This window comes from Lutra lutra, chromosome 13, assembly GCF_902655055.1.
Source record: "Lutra lutra chromosome 13, mLutLut1.2, whole genome shotgun sequence".
NCBI lineage: Eukaryota > Metazoa > Chordata > Mammalia > Carnivora > Mustelidae > Lutra > Lutra lutra.
The window spans coordinates 92935941-92957937 of NC_062290.1; the positions used below are offsets into that span (position 1 = coordinate 92935941).

The 21997-nt window shown below is 61.1% G+C and overlaps 1 protein-coding gene across 1 annotated transcript; it reads left to right on the forward strand.

Moving 5' to 3' along the window:
* The first annotated feature begins 342 nt into the window (after positions 1–342).
* Positions 343–19952, forward strand: UBAC1 (UBA domain containing 1). Its single transcript, XM_047698823.1, has 10 exons — positions 343–624; positions 4230–4350; positions 5226–5299; positions 8945–9052; positions 9999–10101; positions 10416–10524; positions 11169–11397; positions 14467–14553; positions 15180–15318; positions 19415–19952. The coding sequence occupies exons 1-10, from the start codon at positions 487–489 to the stop codon at positions 19528–19530; spliced, it is 1224 nt and encodes a 407-aa protein (XP_047554779.1). The 5' UTR covers positions 343–486; the 3' UTR covers positions 19531–19952.
* Positions 19953–21997: the final 2045 nt, after the last annotated feature.

Below are 21997 nucleotides of genomic sequence, written 5' to 3' on the forward strand. Positions count from 1 at the left end.
TTCCCTCCGCAGTCCTGGGGACTGGCTGTGTACTCTACACGGAGAGCCCATCTCAGAAAGGACCACCGGACTCAAGGGTCGCGCGGGCCACGGCCGAAAGCGACAAAGCGCAGGCCGGGGCGGGAGAGACTTAGCAGCGCCAGAACGACAGCTCCCGGCATGCCCCGGGGGCGCCCTGTGATGTACTTTCGGCGCTGGGGGCGGGCGCGCCGAGGCCGCAGGAGAACCACATCTCCCGGCATGCTCCGGGCGCGCGCTGTGACGCACTTCCGCCGCGGCGCAGCCAGCGCGCCCCCGGCGGCCCGGCGGCGGGAGCGAGGCGACCGCTGGGCCCGCGGCAAGTGACGGGCGGCCGGCCGAGGGGAGCCGGGGCGGGGCGGCGGCGGCCAGCGAGCGAGCGCGCGGGCGGCCTGGCCCCGCCCCGGTGACCTTCACGGCTTGGGCGGCGGGCGCAGGCCGGGCGGCGGCGGCGGCGGCGGCGGCGCGATGTTCGTGCAGGAGGAGAAGATCTTCGCGGGCAAGGTGCTGCGGCTGCACATCTGCGCGTCCGACGGCGCCGAGTGGCTGGAGGAGGCGACCGAGGACACGGCGGTGGAGAAGCTCAAGGAGCGCTGCCTCAAGCACGTAAGGCCGCCGCGGCCCCCGCCCCCCGCCTGGTCTCCCCCTCCCCGCCGCCCCCTCCCCGCCCTCCGGACACGCTCCCGCCCGGCGCGGGTCGTTGAACTCCCGCGGCAGCCGGAGGAGCTGGGGGCAGGCGGGAAACTGAGGCAGGAGACGCGGCGTCGCCGCGCCCGGCAGGCCCTCCTGGTTTCCCGGCAGCTGGGCTTGCTTGCCCTTGGGGTGAGGCCCCGGGAGCGGGGAGCGGTGCCCGGGGAAGGAGGGGCGCGCCGTGGAGACGTCCCTTCCCTTCCCTGCGGGCGGGCCTGTGGGTCAGGGCCCGGCTCTGGCCGCTTGTGCCGCCGAACCGGCGCGGGCCGGGCTGCCCCTGAGCCCTGCTTGCCCGAGGCCTTTACACTGACTCGTGGGCAGGGCCCGGGGCAGGACCGCGGCGCTGGGAGACGCGGTGTTCACCGCTCAGTCGCGGGCGGGCTGCTGGCCCGGCGGGCTCCTCGGGTTGCTCACATCTGGAACGAGTCCTGGGCGGCTTTCCCTCTGCGGGTCTCCCCTCCGCCGGCCGCCTGTCCCGCTCTGGCCGTCCGGGAAATGGTGCTGGGCAGGACGGAGCGCTGTCCGAGCGGAGCTCAGCCCTTCTGTGCGATGGCCCTGCGGAGCGACGTGCCCACGCCGCCACCGAGCTCTAGGTTGTCCGCGTAACCGCTCAGGAGGCACTTTTCAGTCCCTGTGCGGCTGCCCTGTAACTGTCCAGGGCAGGCCAGGGAGCGCTCTGGTTACCAGTGAGCCCTCTTCTGGAACATGCTGGACGTCGGTGACTCTCACCGAGGAGGAGGGGGCTCTGGGCTGGCAGCTGCGGGCAAGCATGCCGTCCTTTCTTCTGTCGGGTGCTTTCTCCATGAACCCCAGGATGGCACTCGGCCAGCAGGCTGGGGGCCCCTGGACCGTCGGCTGTGAGAGCCGGCACCGTGTTTGTGTAGCACTGTGTGTTTTAACAACAGCCTCCCTGAGATGCTGTGTCCCCTCCCCGGCAGCCCACCAAAGACAGCGGCTCCCTGAGGGCTGGGCCTGTGTTCTCGGGTCCAGGGCCAGGCTCCCAGTGCGCCCCAAACAAGCGTGTGGATTAATGGGGCACGTGGGGAGGATTGAGAGTCCAGGACTGCGTGGACATGGCAGGCCACCTGCTGAGTCAGGGAGGGAGAAGTCGGGGGTAAATGGGGATGGCATTCAGCTTAACTCACTACGTAGCCATCCTAATACTGTTTCGTGAAGGGGACCCGGAAACGGGAGCTGACTGGTCCACAGATGCTTGCTGATGGATCTCCGGAGCTCTTGGGGGTCATTAGGCAGCCAGTTTGAGTAAGATGCTAATTATTATGTACCTGATATTTATTATTCCAGCCAGGAGTGAGGTGTGTCGTTTGGGATTTTTCTGGCACTCTCCTACTTTGAATTGAGATTTCATGCCACTCTGCGGTCTCTCCCGGGGTGGAGGAACGGCACAGATCACGGGACCCGGGAGCTGAGTCGTCAGAAAGTCCTCCCACCTCGGAGCCCGTCCTGTTCCGTAGGCAGGGCGTGCTGCCTCTTGAACCAGGCAGGACGAATTAGTTAGGAGAGAGCATTCTCAAGTTGTAGCCTCGAATGTCCTCCGAAACTGTTCCCTGAATGTCCTGTGGCTGCGGGCAGCGAGGCTCATCCTGTGCTTGAGCGTCTGTCTCCTTCCCACTGTGCTCCGGTGCAGGATCAGGCGGAGCCCTGCCCGTGGAGGGGACCGTGTGGGTGTCTCCTCACCCCCCACGGCGCTGTTGGGAGTGTGGTGCTTTCTCATTGAGGGCATCGTCATCAGAACTCTTGGAGAAGGGCATCTGGGTTACTCAGTGGGTTAAGCTGCTGCCTTCGGCTCAGGTCATGATCCCAGGGTCCTGGGATCGAGTCCTGCATCAGGCTCCTTGCTCGGCAGGGAGACTGCTTCTCCCGGTGCATCTGTCTGCCTCTCTGCCTACTTGTGCGCGCGCGCTCTCTCTCTATCTCTCTTACAAATAAATAAATAAAATCTTAAAAAAAAAAAAAAAAACAACTCTAGGGGAGCTGGGGTGCTACTCTTGCTTTGCTCTTTTTGGGGTTTTATGTTGATTGAGATCTTTCGTGAAATTGCCACAACATGATACAGTTCCTGTCCATACGGCTGTTAATGTTTCTTCTTTCTTTCTTTTAAGATTTTATTTATTTGAGAGAGAGCAAGCACACGGGCAGGGAGGAGGGGCAGAGGCAGAGGGAGAAGCAGACTCCTCTCCAGCAGGGAGCCCGCTGCGGGGCTTGATCCCAGGACCCCAGGATCATGACCTGAGCCACCCAAGCGCCCCACGCTGTTCGTGTTTCTTAGGTCACATGATAGTGCGTCTTGGGACGACACAGGATGTCAGGTGTGGGAGTCCCCTCTTGGCTCTCCTGGGGAGGAGGCAGGCTCAGGAGGTGTCACGGCCTCCCTGCCCGGGCATTGGGTTCTTGTGGGGCTCTCTGGCTGCCCTAGCTCGCTTGCTCCAAGGGCTTCTGCTGAGAACAAAGACCCAGAGTGAAGTAATCGCGCAGTACGGGTGACTCAGCCTGTGTTGTGCCCCTGGCACGCTGCTGGCATGCCTCACGCTGGTGGTGTCAGGAGCCAGATGAGGATGGCTTTGGAAAATGGTGTTTCCTAGACTGTGTTCTGAACGTGTGGAATCCACTAGCCTGCAGATTTCAGGGTTAGAAGAAGCACACCCAGTGTTTCTGGGAGCAGAGCCAGTGTTGAATTCAAGGCGAGCGAGGGGGTTGGTGTCTGCTGTCGTAAGTGGTAGGAGTGCATCTTCCTATGGGCTGGGCTCCACCTCCGCCCCCTTCAGCCCCGTCAGTTTATGTGAATGTGTGTCAGTGCCCCGAAGCCTTCACGTCCCGGGCGTCGCTGCAGCCCCCTCCGGCCTGGATGTCCGCGCCCCCCGCCCCGGTGCTGCGTTCTGGGGTCCCTGGGGTCCTGTGAGCTGTAGCTGTGTGCCACTCCACCCCCTTTGAATGCCCAGGAGAGGCCTGCCAGCGGCTCCCGCAGCTTCAAGGTCTATGTGGTGGTCACTTGGTGAACCAAGGGCCACACACAGGCTGGTTGCCCTCGGGCTCGTGCAGGTGGTGCAGCGGTCCGGCCCCTATTTCTAGCTCTCGTGGACCAGCTTCTCTCTCTGCTTTCTCTCAGCCCCTTCACCTATCTGGAAGAGAGAAAAAGTGCACAGATTATACCTCGATCTTTCAGGGAACAGTGGCCCTGCTCTTTTCATTTTTAGATGACTCTCTGGATCCTTCCAGACGAAGGAGGTGATTCAGGTCGCTTCTAGCAGTGGGGTGTTCTTTGTCAGGCTGGGTGCCTATTTCAGGACGACTTAGCTGGTCGGTGCATGGGTCGCTGCCCGGAGGGATCAGATGTTACGGCATTTCGTCCGCCTTCCACCATCCGTGGGGGTCTTTGACTTGGTCTGTGCCTTCATCTTCTAGCTGGTAACCAGTAGACGCCTGTGTGGCTCAGGGCGTTAGGTCCTAGTATCAGTACGGTTACGATTTATTTTGTCTTTAAATATATGATCCCTCCCCAGTGTGCCCATGGGAGCTTGGAAGACCCCAAAAGCGTGACCCATCACAAACTGATACACGCTGCTTCGGAGAGGGTGCTGAGTGATGCCAAAACAATCTTGGAAGAGAACGTCCAAGACCAAGGTAGGGGCCTCGCAGGGCTGCGGCGGGAGCCTTGGCGCAGCGGGGAACGGGGGAGCGAGAGGCAGAGGCGCCCTTGGCATCCAAGTCTGTGTTCCAGGCTGGGGCCGAGCGGGGAAACTGGGTCAGCTGAGATGCTTTTATTCTTCCTTTGTTGAAATAAAGTGTGCGTTATGGGCCGTTTGTGAAAAGCAGCACACACCGAATCGGACCAGCAGCATCCGTCCGAGAAGCCGGATTGACCTGTGTTTGTGACTCTGTGTCTGAGCAGGACCAGGGCCTCGGGAGCTGCTGCCGGCTTCCTTCTGGGGCGGGAAAGTCCAGTCACGGCCGTCGTATCCGACGCCCTAGGAAGATGCTCTGAGTCCGCGCACTCCCGTTCCCTTGCTTCGAGTTTGTGTCGGGAGGCGCTGGGGAGAAGCTTGCAGTTTTGTGTTTGTCATTCAAAGGGTGATTGCAGTTCGGGGATTCTCCTGAACATACTGTTTATAACCCTCCCGGCGCGGTCCGGCCCACGGCCAGGTGGGAGCCGCCCGCCGTGCGCACGTGGCCTCGGCCCATGGCAGGTGGTTCGCTCTGAGGGTTGGCCCCAGCTCTCCAACCTCAGGAGCCCAGGCCTGTGGGAATGAGAACATTTTGTGGGATCTCTTCCAGTTGTTTGCACGGTTCTCAGGGCTGTGCTGTGTGTGCCTCCTCGGCCACCGGCCGCCTGTGTGACCCACGGGCAGGAAGGCGGGGAGGCACGGGTGTGCGGGAGCCTTGGGCCTAGGCGGCACCTGGGGGAGCCCCTGCTCCTCTGGCCGTGGGTCCTCTGGCACCCGTTTTACCGTCTTACGGAAGAGATCGGTAACCAGCTTGATGGCGACTTTTCTCCCTAGATGTCTTATTGTTGATAAAGAAACGTGCTCCGACTCCACTTCCCAAGATGGCTGACGTCTCGGCAGAAGAAAAGGTGAGTTTCCAAGTGTGGAACTGGAAGTCTTGGTTAGTCTCCACCCTCCAGCCTGTGAGAAAGAAACGTTCTGGGAATGAGTCATTCCCAGACCCAGCAGGGCCCGCAGTCAATCCCTGGGGGGTCTCCTGTCGTGGCCGAGCCTCTCCTGGTTGCAGGTCCGGCGGCCGGTACGGTCTCAGGGTCGGTGCAACTCCTGAGACGCTGTCAGGCCTGCCTCTCATCGGGCGACGCCTGTGCCCACAGGACAGGGAGAAGGAACGCAGGGAAGGGGTGGCGAGTGGCGCACTCGGGCCCCTCTCCCCGGAGGGCAGGTGCGTGCACAGGGAAGGGCCAGGCAGTCTTCACACCATGCCCAGTGCAAAGCCGTGCCGTACCAACGGGCAGCCAGGCTAATTTCACGGTTTTCCTTTGTTTCTCTTGGGTGGAGTTTCTTGTTCGTGCTTTGAAATGCTCGGGAGAGGGCTCACCCCCGAGAAAGCAGGCCGGACTCTGTGGGCTGGGCCCTGCGCTGCTAGCGGGCTGAGCTATCTGAGGGCCTGCTGCGGGTCCGGCGGCCCTGGGCTTCGTGTGCCCTTCTTATCTGTGGCCGCACCTGGCCGGCACCCGCTCGCCCACGGGCCAGCAGCTCACCCCATCTCTAGGAGACAGATCTGGGCCTGCCCTGCCCCGCCCGGAGAGCCGCCCGCGCTTCTCGGGTTATAGTGTTGGCCTGGGTGACCAGTGTAGACCGCAGGGTTCCCACTGCCCCTGTGCCTCTGGGTGCCTCGCAGCAACCCATGGACCTCACTTGGTGGGTCACCCTTTCTGTGCGCGTATTTACACAGTGAAACATACGTCGTCACTGCCTATTTTTGAGAATTAGTCTTAATTTTAAGTGAAAGTAATATGCGTTTCTGAAATCAGATCATGTAACTGGTTTCTTTTTTTTTTTTTTTTAAGATTTTATTTATTTATTTGACAGAAATTGCAAGTAGGCAGAGAGGCAGGCAGAGAGAGAGAGAGAGAGAGAGAGGAGGAAGCAGGCTCCCCGCCGAGCAGAGAGCCCGATGTGGGGCTTGATCCCAGGACCCTGGGATCATGACCTGAGCTGAAGGCAGAAGCTTTAACCCACTGAGCCACCCAGGCGCCCCTGTAACTGGTTTCTTAATAAAAGCATCCTCCTCCCACCAGCGTCACGCGCCCTAAAGGCAACCTCTTTGGAGCTCTTTCCCCCATCTCCCCAAGTAATTCTTCTGATTTCAAAACCACATGCAGAATTGAGTATTTCTCAGAATATCAGTTTTTCGTTCTTGGGCTCCTTGATGTTTGGAGGATTAGATCCTGACACTGGTTGAAGGTTTCAGGGCTTCTGTCGGTGTTAGCGTGCACGCGCTGTTTCCCGTCAGGAGTGAGGGGTTTGGATTATTTTATCATGCAACTTCGTTTCTCCCGGAGTCAGTGATTGCCTCGTTGATGTGTTTTCTGCATGCGTATCGCTAAGCTTTCAGATTCTTTGCCAGGACTGATAGGTCCCTCTGAAAGCAGGGTGTACGAGGCCATCAGTTGGTCCCTGCTGTCCTGGAGATGTCCTTCCAGCTCTTCCTAGCCACATCCCTCTGCCTCACGGGTCTCCAGGCCTGTCGTGCAGCGTGGCCTTCTCGCCTCACCCCTATGTCAGAGCTTCTGAACCTGGTGTATCTGGACACTTCCTGTTGCCCCCTGTCACCGGTGTGTCACGGACACACCGGCCTAGAACTGCACACAGCTTCTGGTCTGACCCGCAGACCTGCAGTCTGGGCGGGCTCAGCTGGGCCCTGGGCATTGGGTTCAAATCAAGGTGTGGCTGGTCTGCGTTCCTCCAGGGAGGCTCTGGGGAAGGGTTTGCTTCCAGATCCTTCAGGCGGTTGGCCGTGCGTATGGCTAAAGGACCGGACCCCGTTTCCTTCCTCTGTCAGCCCAGGTTGGGGGCTCTCGGCGCATGGGGCTGCCACTCTTCTGCATCTCTGGAACCAGCAACAGAATTTCTCACGTGTTGAATCTCCGGCCAGAAAGAGCCCCGTCCTTTTTCAGGGCTTACCCGCTTAGGTCAGGCCTCCCAAGGTGGGTCATTACTTTTGCTTCAGGTTCACTGTGCCACAGTGTGACCTCACCGCAGGGAGCGGCCATCCTGCTCACGGGCTCTGGCATCGTGTAGGCATCATTGCCAGGAGTGGGCTCTTGGGGCCCTCTTCGAACTCTGCCTGCAGGATCCGGTGTCTTGCTGTTGACTGTCCCTTGGTCTGGTGGCGCCTGGCTTCCTCCGGCCTCTAGAAAGGACAGGGAGTCTTGAGGCCCCTGCACTGCAGCGTCAAGGGGCTGCTGGGGAGGGCCGTGGTCCCCGTTCCCAGGGTGGCCACGTGGCCGGCACTGGTCGGGCCTGACTCGTCTCCTGTGCGTGCTCCGTTCCGTCCGGGGTGTCTCCGCGGGTGGGGAGGCTGTGGAGGGCCCTGGGGCTTCACGACTTCGGCCTCTGCTGCGCGTGGCATGCGGCGTCTGGAGACCGTGTGTTTTTGTTCTGGAAGTTTTCCTGGGTTGTTTTCGGAGAATGCCCTCCCCTCATTTTCTCTTCCCTCTTTCTGGAGTTGCTGTTGGTTGGATGCTGGACCTGCCTTCAGGGCGATTTCCTGGACATGGTCCTCTGCCCGCTGCGGCCTGTTGATCTGGTGGTGACAGTTTGCGTCTCCCGTGGGGACGTGGCCTCCGGTGGTAGCACCCCGTCTCTCTGATGGTTTCTGTCATGTAGTCCTCTTCTCTGGTTCTCTCTTCCATGTTTCTCTCCTTTTCCCCTTCTTGTCTTGGTCCCTGTCTTTTGTGGTGGGGGCTTCCCGCCCACCCCCGGCCCTCCTGGGCCGCCTTCCCAGTAAGAGGCATGGGGGGGGTTCACCGGCTGCTCTCTGTGCCCGGTGGGGTGTACCTGCCGCTGGGCTTCCCTGTGGGGCAGACCCAGCCCTGGGCTCCTCCTCCCCACAGCGGGAGGTCTCCTGCTTCGTGTCCCTGACGGGGTGGGGGCCGGGGCTGGGACTCATTGGCGAGGATTAGCATGGTACCACCTTTTCTTGCTGCTGAGCCCAGGCTCCCTGGCTCGGGGCTCCCCAAGTCTGCTCCCCCAGGCGGTTGCAGGGCGGTGGAGGAGCCCTGTTCTCGGGTCCCGCTGCTCACTCCAAGCCCGGCGGGCTTCCTTCGGGCTGTGGTGCTGGCCTGGAGTTGGCCGGGCCTTGTTTCTGGTCAGGCTTCTCTGTGTGCTCTGCTGAGCCCTGTTTCTGTTTGGGTAGATGGTCTGCATTTCTCCCGTTCTCGGTCTCGGGAGTCCTCACAGTCCAGTCCGGATGTGCTGCTGCGAGGGCTTCCGGAAGCAGGCGGGGTGCGTGCGCGCTCCTGGCCCCGCACAGCCACAGCTCACGTGAGATGCTCTTTCTGTGGCCGCAGGGGACCGTTGCGTCTTCTCTCCGGCCCTGCCACCCTCTGGCACGACAGGCAGGAATTGTGTCCCAAGTGAGCACTGAACCCACAGGGACCCTCTGCTGCCCATGAGAGTGCTTCTCTCCCTGTGTGTCCAGCTCACGTGGCCTTGCCTGTCAAGGTTCTCGCACTCATTTCCGACTTTCTAATTACTCTTCTCTGCAGAAGAAACAAGAGCAGAAAGCCCCAGACAGAGAAGCTATCTACCGAGCCACTGCCAACGTGCCGTCCCACAACATGGACCGGGCCGAGGTCCAGACCAACATCAGGGACGTGAGTGCTCGCTGTGGGCTGCACCGCGGGCCCGTCACGCCTGCGTGGGGGCCGCACGGCTTCTCGGCCGTGCTCTGGGAAGCCGGGGGAAAGGGTGGGCAGGAGCGCCGGTATAACCGAAAATTATTCCAAAACGGAAGGTTTGAAAAGACATCAGAAGGCAGGACCAAGACTGATCCCACTGGAGAATATTAGGGTTTTGCTCTAATTTGCCAAAAATTTGTAGCTGGAAGTCTGGACTCTTAGTTACTTTGGATTGGAAAGTTCTAGGCTAAATACACTGTGTGTCCAGTGCCCTGTGGACCGTCCGAGAACTGGGGTACACCCACGCTGCGCAGGACTGGGACGGCACGGCCATCTCATCCGAGAGCACCACCACGAGCCCTGCTTGCGGGATTGCCCCAGCAGTGGCTCTCATAGGCTGTCTGAGGCCTGTTGTGGGAAAGAGGGGCGGCTGATCCCCGTCTCACTGGTGGGGCTGGGACCATCTGTCGGGGTTTCTGAATGCGTTCCCAGTGGCCGGCTGGTTGCCGCCGTTGCTGCTGTGCCGGCCGGCCTCTGGCTGGGTGAGAATCGGAGGCCCGATTCTGGGAAGCCTATCCACTCAGGCTGATCTCTTCTGCTTACGTAGTGGGCTCGTGCTTTCCACGTTGGCCAGAGGGCTGGGCCGTGTCTCCAGATGTTTCTCTGTGTCGCCGCCAGCTGAGAAGCCGTGCGCACAGCCCGTCTGTGCCAGTGAGGCTGCTCCTCCCCGCCAGGCACACAGCCCTCCTGCTACTCTGTGGCCTCACCCACCTCCTCTCTGTCCGTCTCCACACTCCGGAACCGATAGCGGCGTGGTTGGGACACCCAGATACGGAATTGTAGGCCCAGGAGTGTGGTCACCCATCCGGGCAGGTCTCTGGGGCACTTGGAGAAGTCAGAGTCTTTTTTTCTTCCCCCACAGTTCCAGACAGAACTCCGGAAGATCCTGGTGTCGCTCATCGAGGTGGCGCAGAAGTTATTGGCGCTGAACCCGGACGCGGTTGAACTATTTAAGAAGGCGAACGGTATGAGCGCGCCCCGGGGGACTGGATCCTGCGTTCAGACCCCACCGTGTGCCCCCACCTCAGAGGCTGTGTCAGCCCCCCACGGTCCCCGTTCGCACTCCTCATGGTCCCCGCGTCAGTACTGGGAACACCAGCTCTGTTTGTGCTTCCCATGGCCGCGGGGCTCCTGCTCCGCCTGCCGGCCGAGGGCTCCATGTCCACGTGCTGCATTTCGGCGGGGGGTTAGCCTGCAGGTGGGCCCCTCAGGCTCCTGGCTGGGGGGCAGCCCTCGGACTGGCCTGACCCTTACAGGTGGCCCCGTCTCTCGCCCGCAGCAATGCTGGACGAGGAGGAGGATGGCAGAGTGGATGAGGCCGCCCTGCGGCAGCTCACGGAGATGGGCTTCCCGGAGACCAGGGCTGCCAAGGCCCTTCGGCTGAACCAGTACGTCCGGGCCGCCTCCTTCCCTTGCTGCCGATGCTGTGGGGCTCCCCTGGGGTGACTTTCTCCGTCCCCGAGTCTTAGGTTGAACCGCGTACAGTAGATGTGAGTTTTTAAAGTGAGACATTTCAGTGCGTGTCCCAGGAGTGACTCGGTGGGGCGTCTCAGGACAGTGGCCCTTGCCGGGAATATGCTGTGGGTAGGCTGAACTGCGGTCCTCCCCGGGGCCATTGTAGGCACCACGTGGGAGCTTGCATATGTCAGGGACGTGGCGGCTGGTGGTGCGTGCGGTGTTCCCCCTGGCAGCCTCCCAGGCTCGCCGGGCCGCAGCCATTCGCTTCCGTGCCTACGCTTGGACCCGAAGCGCACAACTTGTACTCCAGAGGACAGTCTGCGGGCTCTGCTCCTTTTTGCCTTGGGCCTTGGTTCTCATGTGTACCTCACGGGTTTGTTCTCCGGGCTTAGTGCTTGGGTTTCTGTGCTCTGGCTGGGGTCTTGGGGTCGTTTGGGGCAGGGCCCAGAGCTCCAGACCCTTCTGTACTGAGATGCCCAAGGGCTACCAGAGAGGCTTTCCCTGGGGATGTCAGGGAGGCTCGAGGCCCTCTGACTGGCCGGGGTGCTGGAAAGAGTCTCCTGTTGCCTTTCAGCATGTCGGTACCTCAGGCCATGGAGTGGCTGATCGAGCACGCGGAAGACCCAACCGTTGACACGCCTCTCCCAGGCCAGGCCTCGCCGGAAGGGGCACAGGCCGAGGCTGCCCCCGAGGCCGCCCCAGAGGCTGCTGGGACGAGCACGGGAGACGAGGAGCCCAGAGATGAGCTAACGGAGATCTTCAAGAAGATCCGGAGGAAAAGGGAGTTTCGGGCTGATGCTCGGGTATGTGTCCCGGGGCCGGGGGCGGCCAGAGGCGGCCAGGCGGGGTTGCCCTTCCTCCACGTGGGAGTGGAGCTCAGTGAGGGGCTCGTAGACGGGCCCAAATTCAGTTTTAAGTTGTCCCCACGTGGATGCTGGTGGGTGTTTCTTCTCCAAGTAATTTGCTGAGATGTTTGTCATCTCCTCAAAGCTACAACAGGGTTTCGTTTATGTTGTCGCTATTGGCGAGCTACGGGCTTGGGCCAGGACGCTGCCTGGAGGTGGGAGGATGGGGCCTGCAGGGTTGCCTGTGGGCGGGGAGGCTGGGCAGCCTCCGGCCATCTGGGAACCCTGGCGTCTGCAGGATCAAAGGTCCCGGGGCCCGCCCAGCGCTGGCCATACTTGGGGACGACATTGCTGTGGGTTCAGGCTGCTCCTTTGCCGTCATCCCGTTCTTAACGCTTCTGTGGCTGCTGTTCTGTTCTGTTCTTCGCTGCTCTGCGCTGCTCTATTCCTCCGCTGGGCTTTTGGTTTCCTCTGGGACGAGTCTGGTGCTTTGAGCCTGCGTTTTTCTTTCTGGTTACAGATCCGCGAGCTCCAGCTGTTAGGGCTCTGAGTCCACACGTCTGCTTCTGCGGGGGCCCCGTGCTGTCTGGGCAGGCTCACCTGCAGGCTTGTGTTTCCGGGGATTCCCAGGTGGCCGGGCTGTGGGCCGCCCGCCACGGGTGGTTCTGAGGCTGTTTCCCCGCAGGGGGCCCGCTTCCGTGTTAGCCACGAAGGCAGGGCTCCCGGGCCACCGTGCGGTACAGCCGCGGCTTGGGGGGTGTAGGACCTCCCTCATGGGGTCCTGGTCTTAAGCTCCAGCTGCTCACCTTGTAGGGCCCCATGGCCCACGTCCTGTCCCCCAGGCCACGCTGATGGCTCCTGCAGCCTCCCCCGGCAGCCCCGCTGTCCCGTGAGTTTGGTGCTCTTCGTGGCTTTCCGGCGAGCTCAGCTGTGCGTCCAGCGGCGTTTCTGCTGAGCCGGAGCGGTTGTTTCTGGAGCCCGGGGGGCGTGCTGCGCCCAGCCCTGTGGGACGTGCAGCCGCGCTCTTGGGGACGGTTTATGCTCTGCCTCAGGGCTCTGGGCATACCCTGAGGGCGCTTCTGTGTCGTCCTCGTCCGGCCCGCCAGCTTAGCCCTGGCATGTGGGGACCACCGCTGCGGTCTCGACGCGCCCTTCTCCTGAGACGTGTGCTTCTGCTGGGCCTTCCTGTGGCCTCTTGGCGGTAGACGTTCTGTGACTACTGTTAGGAGGGGCTGTCGAGGCTCGTCCAGCCTCTGGTCATACGCCGTTGGAGAGAAGAGTCTGGAAGGTCGGCGGCGCTCGCGTGCTTCCCGGGAAGTCCGGGTCTGAGAGCGGGGCTTGCGCTTGAGACCGAAACAGACTTTTTGCTGTCGTGCCCCCACCATCCCCCATGCCAGCTGCAGGGCTGGGGGCAGCCAAGTGCAGTGGGCAGGGCAGGAGTGAGTGCCCAGACCCCTGGCAGGAAGGCAGGGTACGTCCCTGTGGTCACCGCGCACAAGTCCTGGGCCATCGCTTCCCGGGCTGAGGCAGGGGTGAGTGAGGGGAGAGGCTCGCTTTTATGGGTGGCCACAGGGAGGCCACCCTGTCCTTGGATTTAGTGGGGGGCTCTGGGCGAGCTTATGTGACTTGGGAGTCAGACTATGGTGTGGTGGGTCCTTCATCCTGCTTTCGGGGGTGGAGCCGGTGCAGGAAAGCACGGGACGGGGGCTGTGTTGGGAGAGGCTGCCAGCTCAGCTCGCCGTCAACCGTGTGGCTCCGGGGAAGGTCAGTCCTGACTGCCATGTGCAGCTGACGTCCTTCTGTCGGGTGCTCTTTGGGACACTCGACGGTCTAGTTCCGGCTGAGCCCGGCCCGCAGAGGGTGGCGCACGGGGGCTCTGCAGGTTGCTGCCCAGCGCTGCCGCCCGGGTGCCCGGCAGAAGTAGAGCCGTGACCGGGACCTCACAAGAGCGTGATTTGATCTTTAAAGAATTAACCTGGGGCGCCTGGGTGGGTCTGTGGGTTAAAGCCTCTGCCTTTGGCTCAGGTCATGTTCTCAGGGTCCTGGGATCGAGCCCCGCGTTGGGCTCTCTGCTCAGTGGGGAACCTGCTTCCCCCCCTCTGCCTGCCTCTCGGTCTACTTGTGATCTCTGTCAAATAAATAAATAAAATCTTAAAAAAGAAAAAAAGAATTAACTTGATAAAATCTTTACCTTCCCCCCCCAAAGTGGACTCTTCCAAAAATTGTGTGAAAATCAAGAATAGGGACTCCTGGGTGGCTCCGTTGGTTGGGCGTCTGCATTAGGCTCAGGTTGTGATCCTGGGGTCCCGAGATCGAGTTCTGGGTGGGCTCCCTGCTCAGTGGGGAGTCTGCTCCTCCCCCCACTCATGCTTGCGTGTTCTCTCTCAAATTAGTAATAAAAAAGATAAAAAGTCAAGAGTAAAGTGAAGGCCCTAGTGTCATACGTGATTTTTGTCATGAAAATGTATGTCTCCCCCACCTCCCAATGACCTTGGGTTGTTCCCTCTAAGAATCACCAGATGTTCGAGATACAGCTTCTATCTTAATACACGTGAGATGTTTAAAACTAATTTTAGTGTCAATTTTTAAAGATAAAATCTGAAGAATTCCCCCTCCCACCTTTTTTTTCACAAATGAATATTAACGTGGCCATTTTGGTCTTCACTTAGATCGGGTTTGCTTACACGGCCTCTTCCTAATACCTTTTATTCTGGGTCACGAGGCTGTCCATTGCGAGCTCCCGTGTGGTCGTGGAGACCGCGGGGACCAGCCTGCAAGGGGTCTGACGTGGGCGCGGCCGGCCCGCGCGGCGGTGGGAGGCAGGCTTCGGGCACGTCTGCGGCCGCGCGGACTCGGGCTGGCCGTGGTCCGTCTGTCGCTCAGGAGACTCGAGCGATCCGTGAAGCCGCAGGGAACCAGACTCGTGCCCCAGAACGTCCTGTGCCGACCTCGTCGGCCCCCCGCGAGGATGCCGTGGTGAGACGTGGCCCACGCGGGGCTCTGAGCAGTCTGTGCCTTCCCCTGCAGGCGGTCGTTTCGCTGATGGAGATGGGCTTCGACGAGAAGGAAGTGATGGACGCTCTCCGCGTGAACAACAACCAGCAGAACGCCGCCGTGAGTACCGCCGCCGGGACGCCGCCTCGCCCTCGCCTTGCCCTCGCGGGGGGACGCGGCCTGGGACCCTGTGCGTCTGGCTTCTCCCACGGCCACCTGTTGTTTGATTCCCCGGCGAAACGGGACTGGGTCCGAGGGCATAAAACAAACGTTTTACACGTTCTTTGTCTTTCTGAGAGAACACGTGCTTGGCAGGCCGGTGTGTGTGTTCGCTGTTCGCTGAGCGTGTTGACGTGACCCCGAGGCGGACCCCACTCTGCGACACGCACCAGCGGCTGGCGGACCGCGGCCCTGGGGTGGGGGTGGGGGCATGGTGGCCGGCAGGGGGCGCTGCGCTCTGGGCCTCGGACGCCCTGGCTGCCCACCAGCCAGCTCCGGGCCCTCCGGACGTAGCCCAGGGTTCTGTGCATTTCTTCCTCCTCCTCCCACTACTCTGGCTGGGTCCTGCCTCATCCCCCTTCCGCGACCGAGGACCGAGAAGTCGCCACTGTTTGCCTGAGCTGCGGAGCGGGGGTCGGCTAGACCGGTGTGGCTCTTCCTTCCCAATGTCAGAGCCGCCGGGTCTGCGGGCAGCTGGTTCTGTGGGGGATCAGGAGGGGCTCACGGGGTGGCTCTTGCATTCGCAGTGCGAGTGGCTGCTGGGAGACCGGAAGCCGTCCCCCGAGGAGCTGGACAAGGGCATCGACCCCGACAGCCCTCTCTTCCAAGCCATTCTGGATAACCCGGTGGTGCAGCTGGGCCTGACCAACCCGAAAACGTTACTAGGTATGTGGCCTTCCCTAGCTCGGGCCCGTCGCACCCCACAGATGTCACCAAGTGATGGGGGTCTCCGCTAGTGTCCGTGACTCCTGCCTGAGTCACTGGGGCCAGCGCTTGGGCTCTGCCCGCAGGCGGTTCTGTGCGGGGGCCTCGGACGAGCTCTCGAACCAGTCAGGGTGGCTTGTCCAGACGCGGGCGAGCGTGGACGGCACCCCTAGGCTGGACCGGGTGGGCGGGAGGCGTTTGCCTTGGCCCTTCTGCGGGTGAGGGACTTCTCCGGCCCCGTTTTGTCTGTGGAACATAACGTGTGCAAAAGCGTGTGGGATTTTCCTGACTTAAAGTAAGACTAACAGCCACACATCTGCGTTCTGCTTCAGAAGACAGAGTTAAAGGGGCCTCTGCCTTCGGCTTGGGTCGTGATCTCGGGGTCCTGGGAGTCCCGCGTTGGGCGCTATGCTCAGCGCGCGGTGTGCCTCTCCCTCTCCTAGGAGCCTGCTGCTCCGCCGGCTCGTGCTCTGACAGATAAATAAGATCTTTAGAAAAAATTAAAAAAACACACAGTATTAAAAAAAAGTCTGGAGTGTTCCAGGCCCTGTGGGTCCTCTGGGTGCCTCCCGTACTGCACCCCTGTCCCCCCAGCACTGAGAGCGAGCCTTTATCATTGCTCGGGCTCCTAGGAGGCGGTGCCACCTATGTCTGTCCCCAGAGCTCTGTCCCCAGAGCCCCATCCCCTCGCGCCTGCCTTCCTGGCCGGGTGGGTCCCGGGCGGGCCTCTGCGTCCCAGCGTGACTGTGCCACGGAGAGTGACTGTGCCACGGGGCATGTCCCCACTCTGCTGTCCCCAGGCCAGGTGTGTGTGGGTGGGGCCGCAGGGGTGCGCCAGGCCCTGTGCACAGCCCCCAGGTCCCTGAGGATGCTTGGTGAGAGGCGCCTGCCGCCCAGGTAGGCACAGCTGTGAGCTTGGCCCTTTCCCACAGCTGTAAGGCCCAGCCTGTTCTGGGAGCCATGCTAGGACCTCAGCTCTGAAAGGCCCGTCCTGGGTGTCGTTCTCTGGAGCATTTTTTTTTTTTTTTTAAGATTTTATTTATTTATTTGAGAGAGAGCATGAGCAAGGAGGTGGTCAGAGGGAGAAGCAGATTCCCCTTGGAGCTGGGAGCCCGATGCGGGACTCGATTCCGGAACTCCAGGATCATGACCTGAGCCGAAGGCAGTCGTCCAACCAACTGAGCCACCCAGGTGTCCCATCTGGAGCATTTTTTGATGCAGCCACAAAACCCCTCGTGTCTGCTGGATGCTGACCCTTTATCAGTTCATTTGTATCTTGAATGTTGTTCTCCTGTTCCTGGGGTTTCTGCTGCGTCATGGAGACACATTTAAACGTAGTTGGATGTGTGTGTTTCATCCGGGAAAACTGGCCTCGAGGTGAGGAAGATACTCTTATTTCTAGAAGTTGTCGGTTTTGCTTTTCTTCTCTAAGTCGGTCATCTACCTGGGAGTGTGTGCGGTGCGGGCTGGGGAGGCCGCCTGTGGGTCCCCAAGTTCTGGGCTTTGGTGGCGCATGTGTATGCGCATTTTCTTTCTCTGTGCGGGACGTGTGGGCGCCTCGCTGGGCTCCCCGGCTCCCCTGCTGCCTGCGGGCCCGACGGGAGGAAGGAAGGCGCTGCCTTGGGTGGGTCCACACCCTCTTCTGAAGGGTTTTTTTCTAATGCTCCCCTCCGAGACTGCCCTCTGCTCCTGGCTGGTTTTGTCTTTGCTTGGAGGGTTCCCTCACGACGGACGCGGGGTTTCACTGAACGTCTTTGCCCTCTGCTGGGACCGTCCTTCAGTGTCACCCTTGCTCACGGGGAGCCTCTCCTCAGGTTTCTGAAACAAGGGGGCAGGGTAGGTGCCACCCGGCTGCGGCCCATGGACGGCTTTGGGGGCCCCAAACTGCCCAGCACGGGGGCCGCGTGTGTCGTGCCCCGGGCACTCTGCCTGCCCCAGGACAGCCTCCCCCAGCCACTGGGCCCCCACGCCACCGGGGCACAGGCTTGTGCGCACACCTTCCTGACAAGAGAGTTTAAGATGACGGTGATCGCTACAGATGAGCTGAAGCGCTGGCCGTAGTCCACCTGGGATGAGCTGGAGAGGGTGCAGAAGCTGGTGGACGTCTCCTCTGCCCCCCGCCGCTGCCCCGTCGCTGGCTTTCCTTCCGAAGCACTGGCAGGCCTGCGTGCCATCCCGGTTTACCCCGTGTCCTGCTGGCGCACCCTTGTGCTGCACGTTCTGGCTTCGCTGTTTTATTATTTTCATAGATTAATTCATTTTAGAGAGACACACACAGGGAGCGTGCGTGCAGGTGGAGGCAAAGGGGAGAGAATCCTGAGTGGGTTTCCCGCTAAGCACAGAGCCGGACGTGGGGCTCGGTCACGACCTGGGCCGCCTTGATTGCGTCCCCAGGCACCCCTTGGCTTTGCTGTTGTACACAGAGGAGTTTAGCTGATGCTGGTCCTTGATTCTGTCCAGAGGCCTTGGGTGGTGAAGCACGCGCCCCCGTTCCTGCCACGGCTCCTCCCCTTGTGGCCGTGGGCTGGCCGCCCTCCTCTGTACCTCCTGCTTTGGGGGCAGCTCGTGCTCCGGAGGGCGGCATGACTGGCTCAGGGCCGCGGGCCCCGCGGGTGGCTGGTGTGCCCCCGCCCGCTCTCGTCCCCTCCTGTGTGTGCCAGCCTCGTGTCCCCACGTGCCCTGGAGCGTCCGCTGCTCCCGCTGCAGCCTCGGCCTCCCAAGCTTGGCCTGGAGGTCTTCGCATGTCGACGCCCGTCCTTCGTCATATGTGCGGACTTGGTCGGCCTTTGGTTCTGAGTAATTGTCTTCCTGAAATTCTCGAGTGTGAGGCCTGCGAAGACCGAGCTCCCCAAACAGCCTGCCAGGTGGTGTCCCGCAGTCGGCCCACCTCATGCTTTTGTTCGGCCCTTGGCTCCCAGGAGGAAGGCGGACGTGGGCTCCTCCACTCTCTGGACCCCCACGTTCCCTCTCGTTCTCCCAGGTGTCCTTTGGGTTCTCTGCTACCTTGCCCTGGTTTTCAGAGGCTTTCAATCGGGACGGTCCGCGGGGATTGTTCTGAGGGCTAGGAGGGCTGTCCGTCTGAAACGCAAGGGCAGCGCCCTTTCCCGTGGAGCCGCGGGCCCACGAGACCCCGAAGAGCCGCCAGGCCCTGGAGGAAGCAGCCCCCGTGCCCTGCGCGTGGGGGACGGCTGCGTGCTAGCCGCATGCGAGGGCCGCTCACGCCGCTGTCTCTGGGGGAGACGCTTTGGTGGAACTGCCAAGATGGTTCGTTTCTTGCTGTGGGATTGCTCAGTCTCGTGTTTATGTTGTGTTTGCTTCCTGATTCGTTTATTAAGATTTTACTTTGAAGTCGTCTCCAGGGCGCCTGGGTGGCTCAGTGGGTTGAGCCGCTGCCTTCGGCTCAGGTCATGGTCTCAGGGTCCTGGGATCGAGTCCCGCATCGGGCTCTCTGCTCAGCGGGGAGCCTGCTTCCTTCTCTCTCTGCCTGCCTCTCTGCCTGCTTGTGATCTCTCTCTGTCAAATAAACTTACAAAAAAAATAAATAATAAAGTCGTCTCCACACCAAACATGCGGTGCAGACTCAGTGACGCCGAGGTCGCGAGTCACCTGTTCTGCCCACTGAGCCAGCCGGGAGCTCCTCAGTTATGTATTTTCAAGTCCTTTCTTTAAGACAGAACATTCTGATTTTCCCGTCAGATAGTGTTAACTTTGCAGCGGTGTCCCCCTGTCTTTTCTGCATCTGGGGACTTTGCCTGGTGGGTTTGGAAGCGGAACGACCGACTCACAGGCTGTGACTGTGTCAAGATCACTGGTAGCCGCGGCCAGGTTGCTGTCTGGCGTCGGCAGGCCGGCGAGTACAGGGGCTGTCCCCGGCACCCGGGACCAGGCTCGTGGTCTTTCCACGGCGGGTACATGCGTGGGACAGCAGATGCTGCTGGGGGTGGCAGGGGTTTGCGGGTGGCCCCCAGCTACACGAGGCCCGCCCTCCGGGACAGCACGGCCAGGCTCTTGGGTGCGGAGGGGCCGTCTTAGCCGGCATCATTCTGTTTTCCTATAGCGTTCGAAGACATGCTGGAAAACCCGCTGAACAGCAGCCAGTGGATGAACGACCCGGAGACGGGGCCGGTCGTGCTGCAGATCTCCCGGATCTTCCAGACCCTGAACCGCGCGTAGGCAACACGGCCGCCCCGCCCTGCTGCCCTGCGCCTGTCCCGGGAGCTCGGGCTGGCTGCAGCCGCAGTCCCCCCCACCCCGCCCCCATGCCAGGTGCCAGAGAGCGTGGGGACCCCAGGCTGCCGTGGGCCGGGTGTCAGGGCGCGGGGCTCCTGGCACGCTTTGATCTTCGCTTGAAAACCCGTGTGATGGCCGCGTCCAGCCTCTGACCATGTGTACAGATGCGGCACTGCTCGGGGAGGAGGTTGCCTCCCCCGTCAGGGCCCCTGCGGGCTCTGGAAGTGCTCCTTGACCCGACCTGTAGCTGCTGCTTGTTCCTTGGAAGAAGGCATGTTTCCACCCAAAGTGTTAACGTCAGTACTAACTTAAGTAGAGGAATTCAGAGATGATTTTTCTTTAATAAATAAATTCCCTTTTTCCTATCGTCTGTGTTCCTATCGTCATTTCAGTGCCAGAGAAGAGCCTGTTGGCACTCTTGACAGTGCGCTGGGCTCTGCCACCCGGATCGTGGGCTGTCCCGCTCACGGACTGTGGACGCAGTGCAGGTTCGGGCGTGCTCTGGGGGACTCTGCTGTCGGGGTCCGGCCGGGCGCCCCCCAGGCCACCCTGGACCCAACCGGGGCACCAGCCGTCGGCCTCTACCACCGTTCCCTTTTTAAACATTATTTGGGGGTGCTTGGGTGGCTCAGTCGGTGGAGCGCCCAGCTCCTGACTTTGGCTCAGGTCATGATCTCAGGGTCCTAGAGTGAAACGCCCCCCGACCCCGCGCCCCCTCCCCCAGTGTGGACTCTGCACTCAGCGGGAAGTCGGCTAGAGATCTCTCCCTCTTCCTCTGCCCTCCCCCCACTCACATGCTCTCTTGTGCTCTCACTCTAAAATAATCAAATATTTTTATTTTTACTTATTTTTTTAAAGATTTCATTTATTTATTTGACAGAGCAAGACAGCGCAAACGGGGAGCAGTAGAGAGAGAGGGAGAGGCAGGCTTCCCGCCGAGCAGGGAGCCCGATGCGGGGCTCGATCCCAGGACACTGAGGTCATGACCTGAGCCAAAGGCAGATGCTTAACTCACTGAGTCACCCAGGCGCCCCGGAAGATAAATCTTTAAAAAAAAAAATTGTTCGTGTTGCAAGATGAGAAAATAGGTTGTAGCTTTCCTTTTTTTCCAACTCTGCTCGTTCCTCGTCGCTTACCGAGGTCTCAGAGGCTTCTCTGGACTTCTCTGCTGAAGCCCCGGCCTGCAGCCCAGCTTGGCGGCCCCGCTGTGGGCCTCGTGGACCGGTGCAGGCCGGGGCCGCCTCCCTGCCGGGGCGCCTTGGCCCAGCTCCCTCCCCGGGTCAGCAGGCAGCGGTGTTCTAAGAAACTGTTCCCTGCAGATCTGCATGTTCTCATTCTTCTCTGTGTTCAGACTCTGCACACGAGGAGTGAAAGTCAATTTTGAAGGTCGGGAATCAGACGGTCTCCACCATTTGTTCCCTCGGCTGTCCGGACAGAGGGCCGGGGACGGGCTCTGCACTCTTACTAGGAGTCGCATCTTGTCTTTCAAACGGCCGAATGGCTCTTAGGCTTCGTGTCTGTTTTCCTTGGCGCTCTGCGGGGTGTCCCTGTGCCCGGCGAGAGCTGGGTGGGCTGTGTGTTTCTCCGACTTCACGGGACCGACCAACGGCAGAGTCCCGGGGGCTGGCCCCAATGCACGCCCCCAGCAGCTGTGTCTGGGGGGGCGTGGGTACACCGCCTCACTGGGGGCCTCGGGCTCTCCGAGCGCACCTTCTCCACCACCGCTCCAGAGTTCCTTCAGGAAGAAGAGTGCGTCCGTAGCTGGCTTAGAGCCTGCCCTCGGACCGCCGGAGCAGCCCGAGCCAGGAGCGGGGGGTGAAGACATCTGGTGCCGTGACGCAGCCGGACGGCCAGCCCTCCCCCAGACACCATTCCCACGTCGTTTCCTGGAGATGGTTTCGGGTCGGGAGGCAGTGAGGCATTTGGTGCCATCTCTCGGGAAGCCATGGGCCTGCCTGGCTCTGCTTCCTATGAGGCTTCTCTCCCAGTTTGGGGGTCTGTGCCGTGGCCCCCGTGGCAGCGGTCCATCGGAGGTGTGCGTGGGCGGCTGCATCCCTTGTGACTGATGAGAACCTGCAGTGACGCTGGCGTCCAGGGCCTGCCCCTCCACCTGCAGGACGACCTCGTGGTGCGTGCCTGGTGTGTGCACATGGCGTCTGTGGCTTCCTGTGCAGCCCTGGGGCTGCCTCAGCAAGGTGCTTTAGGAGCCGGCCTGCAGCCCTTTCTCTCTGTGGTCCGTCTTCGTGGGAGCCGCACACCGCAGCTTGGTGGGTGGGAAAGGTGGCTGAGCTGAGGCCCATCGTTCAGGGCATGGCTGGAGGTAGAGGTTTCTGTCCAAGGTGAGCCGTGGCTGGTTACGTCCCCGTCCTGTCCCTGGGTAGCCACGCGGCTGCTGAAAGCTCGCCGCCAG